Below are 6,078 nucleotides of genomic sequence, written 5' to 3'. Positions count from 1 at the left end.
AAAAAAGTACGAAAATACCAAACTAATTTTTCAGTCAAAATACAAATCAATATCTTCAGATTGCATTCCTCAATTAGTCTAGAAAATTTTATCTAAAATATAAAAAAAAATATATATGTTTAAAATAAAGGTTAAACTTAAGGAATGAAAATCCCATTTTTTTGATTATTGGAACTTAAATTTATTAATAAGGAAGGGTTTGGGGAAAAAATCAAAGCAAAATACATTTAGAAATTACAATTTTATTTTTAAAAATACAGATACACAAAAATAAATATATATACTTATGTATTTTCAAATTTCACATAACCAGAAAAACTTCTCAATAATACGAAAAATTATTTTATCTACTTTTTTGAACGAACATTACTTGATGACTTACAATTACTTTGGTTCCTCACCGTTCACATATTTTAATTAAAAATTATTTTGATACCTTCTTTTTGTTTCGTTTTAATAGATTTTATTAAACAATCTCACATTAAGAATAAAACTCCTGAGCAGATCAATTTCATATAAAGAAGCAAATTTTCAGGATTTCATCAAAGTTTTCTTCCTTTACTATCAACATCCTTTTCTGGTATTTGAGAGTATATCTTGTTTAATTTACCTTACCATTATTCAATTTCAAATATGTTTCTATTAACAATATTTTCTATGCTTGATGACAGAAGCAGATGTATTTGTAAAAATAAATAAGCAAAAATAATTTATAATTTCAAGAAAATAAAAAAGTAAAGCTAATTAATCATAATTACTCTGTCAATTTTTTATAACTCCTACGTTTCGGCCGTTCCGGCCATTCTCAAGGATCATAAGGTTATGTGAGGTAGATCAAACAATGAATTCTTGATCAAGTGGTAGATCTTAATAGACAGTTTAAACTAAATTAGAATTAGTGAAAATTGATAATAATAAGTTATTGACTAATATAAATTTTGACATCATTTTTATAACAATGTATAAATAAGATCCTAGAAAATGGACAGAATGGCCGAAACTTAGGAATTACAACAAAATAGACAGTGTGAGAAAAATGATTAAAGTATAATGGTAGCCGACAAATAAACAATTGTTGGATTAGAGAAATAAAGAGGATTCTTGCTTCCTAATAGTTCAGAAACAAGAGGTGAACCAAACAAAATGACTAATTTATGGTTTTAAACAATAATTAGCTAAATAACATATAGATTGTAAATATATACTTTTAATTAAATATAATAAATAATTTATTACAAAAATACTCTGAGCCATATAATACAAAGTTCTACTTTTTACTACAAAAGATTTCTCTTGGTGTCTAGAACTTGCGAAGCCTGCCGGTGGAGAGCCTCGAGTGCAGAGCCTCTGCTGTAGACCGAGCCCTGGGCTCAAGTGGTGCACTGCTGGAGATACCTGGAGAAGCTCCAATCGTTTCGATTGCTGGGAGCTGGAGTGAAGGGGAAGGTACCACGTCCCAGGCAGTATGCGTGACAGGTGCGGTCGGCTGCACTAAGCTGCGCACCAAGCTGGCTGTGGATCCACTTAGTCTGCTTGGGTCCAGCACCTCCACGTCGTCATTCCCTGGAGGCAGCAAGTCCTCTCTCGAATTTGTCTTTTTGTTTGCCTCCTTCTTCATCCTGATTGACAAAAATTAATTTTTAATGAATAAATCATTAGTGACCAGAGAAAGAAGTACCGGGATCTCTGGGGTCATGCTCTTTCCCCAGCATAAGTGGGGGGAGTCTTGGTTCAGAGTTTTCCAGGTTGAATGTAAATATTATAAAAAAGAATAATTGCATTCAAGATGTTATTTTACTTTCAGTTTAATTATATATATATATTCTATTTCTTACTTTGGTATTGTTTAATTTTATATATTTTAAAATATGGTATGAATGAACTGTATGAACCCCACTGCCATTGTCTATAAATATAAGACAGAATGTAATATTACATAATAAAAATATATACAGATCATATTCCCAAAACGATTAAATGAAGATAATACAAAAAAAGGCCATATAAGAGGCTATGAAACTTTAAATTAAGGAACGCAAATTATAATTAATAATAATTTTGATACTATTGATAATAAATTTTAATTAATGTTATTTTATTAGATTGTCCTTGTTGATAGATCGGCCGAAACTTCGAAAATGAACTATTTTTCGATAAAGAAGATTTCGAGATTTTCGATACTTTTTTTTATCAAAAACTTATTCATAAATGTGTTATTATTAATAAAGCTATCATTCTCGGACAAGGTATTAATAAATATATGAAACTTATATGGTTTTTTAATGGGTATGAATTGTTTCCTAGTTTATTAGCGACTTTTTATCATTTTTCAGATTAAAATAAATCTAGTTTATAGAAATTGGTTGGGATAATAAGGTATTGTGAAAAACTTAACAATATTACACAAAACTATTGCTGATGTGGCTTAGCAACTACTGATCCAATGATACTTGTATGTATAAAAAAAAAAATCACCTATTCTGTGCATCTTTTGATGTTTTTAGGAAAAGTTCAAATTTGGGTTTGTTTGTTTGTTTCTTTATCTTTACGCCACAATATATAAAAACTAAAAGTTCAAAATTCATTTACGCCTCGTTTTCGACAATTATTTCTAGCAACTAATTAAACATAATCAAGTTGTAACATGTCATCCTACGGGATGATGAAGCAGGAATAGAATCAACATCTAAATGCCAGTTGGAATAATAGGCATAGACATTCGGTAGGGAAAGTTTGTGTTGACAGTACAAACAAGGGCATATGACTCTCCAATAACTGTTAGCTTTAGATATAGCTCAAGACGAAAACTCTCCAGTCAGTTGTCTTTTCTTTTTTGACTATCTTAAACATAAAATATTGCAATGTTTGAAGATAAACACGGGTGGATGTTTAATATACCTGAATATTGAACTAATATTGTCACATTCTATATTTTTTGAATCTTGATCCAGAGGTAATTTAGAAACAGGAAACTTTTATTAATTTTTTATTTTAATCCAATATATTTAGAAGATATAAATTAGGCGTGAATTATATATTTGTTTTATGATAACTATAATGCCATTATTAGGGAATATATATGTTGATAAATTTTTCCTTAACTGTTAATAATATGTATTTTTGTGGATCTTGAGAATCAGTTAATAAGACTACTATATTGATCTTAATTTTTTCAACTTTATTATTTACATAGTCAATTCTTAAAAAACTTTTCTTTTGAGGTTAAATGACTTCCCATTTAATGAAATTTCTTTATTAAAATTATCACTACATGGTACAACGTTTCGGGACCACTGTCCCATATTCATGCACCTTAAATCTATAACAATAACAAAACTATCATAACACAATGTCCATTGCTATTCCTTATAGTTCACACAATTATATTTACCTCATAATTTCTTCTAAGAAATCATGTCACAATTTGTGCATCTTCACCATTCCTTAGCACAGCCATTACTCTATATGTCTTTCTATCTCTTTGGACCTTATCTCACGTCCAGTGTGCTGTTTGGTTACCTCCCTGTTTTTTACATGTCCTGCTTTGTATTTAACATTAACTTAGTGATTTTTTTATTTACCCCATTTATTTCATCTGATTTTTATGTTTATAATTTTAGTCTATTAATAATTTCAGCGTAATGTGTATTTAGTTGTTTATTGTCAGTTTTGTAGTTTACTGTTTTGTATGTTTTTGTTATATATATAGCTTCTAGAAATCTTCTGCTTTTTGTTTTTTGTGATGTATCTAATATTTTTGGGTTTTCGAAATTGAATTCATGGTTTAGTTTTATACTGTGGTAGGCTAGAGCTGTGCAATTTATATTTTTAGCGTTTTTACCATACAATTGGTTACATGTTGCTTAATCCTAGGTTCCAGTTTTTTAGATGTTTCACTAATATATATTTTTCCGCAATTTTTACAATCTATTCTATAAATTGCATTTAGTTTTTCCATCTTATCAACTTTGTCTTTCATGTTTGACAGCTTATTCTGTAACTTATTATTGTTGTATAGACCTCATTTAACCTCAAAAGAAAATTTTTTTAAGAATTGACCTACCAAACTTCCTACAGAGATAATCCATATTTACATAGTCATATCCTACTATGGAAACAACAATTTTAGAATGAAGAATTTATTAACTAATAATTAAAAATTATTTTGTAGAGAGTATAATTAAAGATTAATAACTATTGCAATTAAAACATAACTTAAGTATGTCTATTACAGTGTGTTCTACATTGCTATGATACACCTAACTCAAGAGTTGTGCCTGAACTGAATAGGTGTGAAATGGATGAAGGGTTTCTTTTGGTTTTTCCTACACGTAACCTTCCTTTCTAGCAGTTCGTCTATTATTTATGTTTCTTATTATGTCTATTTATATTTAGCTTCATTAGTTATGTCTTATGTATTTATGAGATTGGAGTAACATGAATTTAAATTTTGTACATTTATTTTTTTCCTCAATAGTCCATTTTTTCTATTGTGATGATTTCTTTTATATTTAGCTTAAATTGTTTTTGTATTTTTTCCGATGTATGATTTTAGGTATATAAAACTTAAATATGTGACTAGGAGTTATTTTCTTCTTTTTTTTTTCTTTTCAGAACGGTAATGTCTCAAAATTATTCCATTATTCGACATGGTATTAAAGAATATTTGATTTACTGTGTAATAATCTACAGTACTATTACATAATACGAACTTTATAAAAATTAACTATTACATTTTATTTTGTTTTTATCTTTAATTAAAAAAAAGTGTCGGATCGTTTTTACCTCAAGTAAATTAAAGAATTTATTAGTTTCTTAATATTTACATACATTTTTCTATAATTGAATTGAAGAAAACTGTGTTCTAGAAATTCAATTTCTACAAGTGGTTGTAGCTGTTGTGTTTCGTTTTTTTTACTGAACTACACGTTATTAGGTTACTTAATTCAATTTTAGTTTTATGTATATTACCCGTTTATTTTATCTTATCAACTCGAATAATTAGTACTATCTAAATATTTTTAATAAGGAAGTTTTTTGGGTTTTTCTTCGAAATTGAGGTGATCTAGGCTCAAACTCCATTTTTTTCTGACCCATTAAAGGGTCTATCTATGAAGATGATGATGTTTATATTGGTTCTTTTCTTCTTGTCATGACAACTTTAAATTGCACCACTTATTGATCCTCTAGTTTTAAAATTAATTAATATCTATTTTCTATTACAACAAAAGTTATCCAAAAAGTCTTCTCCATTAATAAGATATGTTTAACTAATGATTAATTAAGAAGACTTTCGGCCAATCCGGTCATCATCAAAGACAATATTAATTTTATTTTCACAGCCTCAGCATTTATGTATAATATGAACTTTTAAACAACATTATTATGAGTTAATAATAACTTATTGTTGTTTGTCCAGTTATTACCTATAAAGCACTACTCCAGCAACGCAGACACCAGCTCCGACAACTATCAGCATCCACTTGACCACATCCACCAGCCGCAAGTTGGTGAGAAGGTTAGCTTCCAGAAACCCCATTAGCTCGTCACCAAGATCCAAGTTCTAAAAAAAAATAATTTGTAAACATTGTAAGTTGTTTTTATGATAAAAAAAAGTTTATAATTAGACATTTCTATTTCAGTATGAATAGATAGGTCTCACGGTGTCAGGCACCAACAAAAAATTTAGAAATTCTAGAACACCAATTATATTGTTTTGAAGTGTAGATAGTTGACCGTTGATTAATAAGTGGAGAAGATGGTCGGAGGAGGGGGGAGGGCGCGGTCCGGAAAAAAAACACAATTAAACAAAAAATTATTTATTCGTGTCGATGTTTCGACCTGAGTTACAGGTATTCATCAGGGCTATACAACAAAAATAGGTAACAACCATTATTCAGAGAAACATGAAATTCAAAAGAAATAATAAACTAATAAATTTGGAAATATACATAACAATGAATTAAATAATAAAAAAAGGTTGATTGATAACAAATATGTTGCTGTCTAATGCCATTGTTATGAATCAACTATTTTTTATTGTTCAATTCATTGTTATGTATACTTTCAAATTTATTA

At 28.5% G+C, this 6,078-nt stretch overlaps 1 protein-coding gene across 1 annotated transcript; it reads right to left on the bottom strand.

The window, feature by feature from the left end:
- Nucleotides 1-366: 366 nt before the first annotated feature.
- Nucleotides 367-5,582, bottom strand: LOC106685952 (uncharacterized). The gene is made up of 2 exons (XM_014428979.3): nt 5,427-5,582; nt 367-1,619 (listed from the first exon to the last, which is right to left on the bottom strand). The coding sequence occupies exons 1-2, from the start codon at nt 5,537-5,539 to the stop codon at nt 1,301-1,303; spliced, it is 432 nt and encodes a 143-aa protein (XP_014284465.3). The 5' UTR covers nt 5,540-5,582; the 3' UTR covers nt 367-1,300.
- Nucleotides 5,583-6,078: the final 496 nt, after the last annotated feature.

The sequence above is a fragment of the Halyomorpha halys genome, unplaced genomic scaffold (assembly GCF_000696795.3).
Source record: "Halyomorpha halys isolate HHAL.00 unplaced genomic scaffold, Hhal_1.1 Scaffold760.1, whole genome shotgun sequence".
Classification (NCBI taxonomy): Eukaryota; Metazoa; Arthropoda; class Insecta; order Hemiptera; family Pentatomidae; genus Halyomorpha; species Halyomorpha halys.
The sequence above is the reverse complement of the archived record's forward strand: the minus strand, read 5'-3'. Positions and strand labels throughout refer to the sequence as shown.

What these genes read in the sequence shown, in the direction of transcription:
- LOC106685952 (XM_014428979.3), bottom strand. Translation starts at nt 5,539, where the DNA reads ATGGGGTTTCTGGAAGCTAACCTTCTCACCAACTTGCGGCTGGTGGAT. An exon ending in GCTGGAGTAGTGCTTTATAG is followed by an intron (nt 1,620 to 5,426) that starts GTAATAACTGGA and finishes TTTGTCAATCAG; the next exon opens with GATGAAGAAGGAGGCAAACA.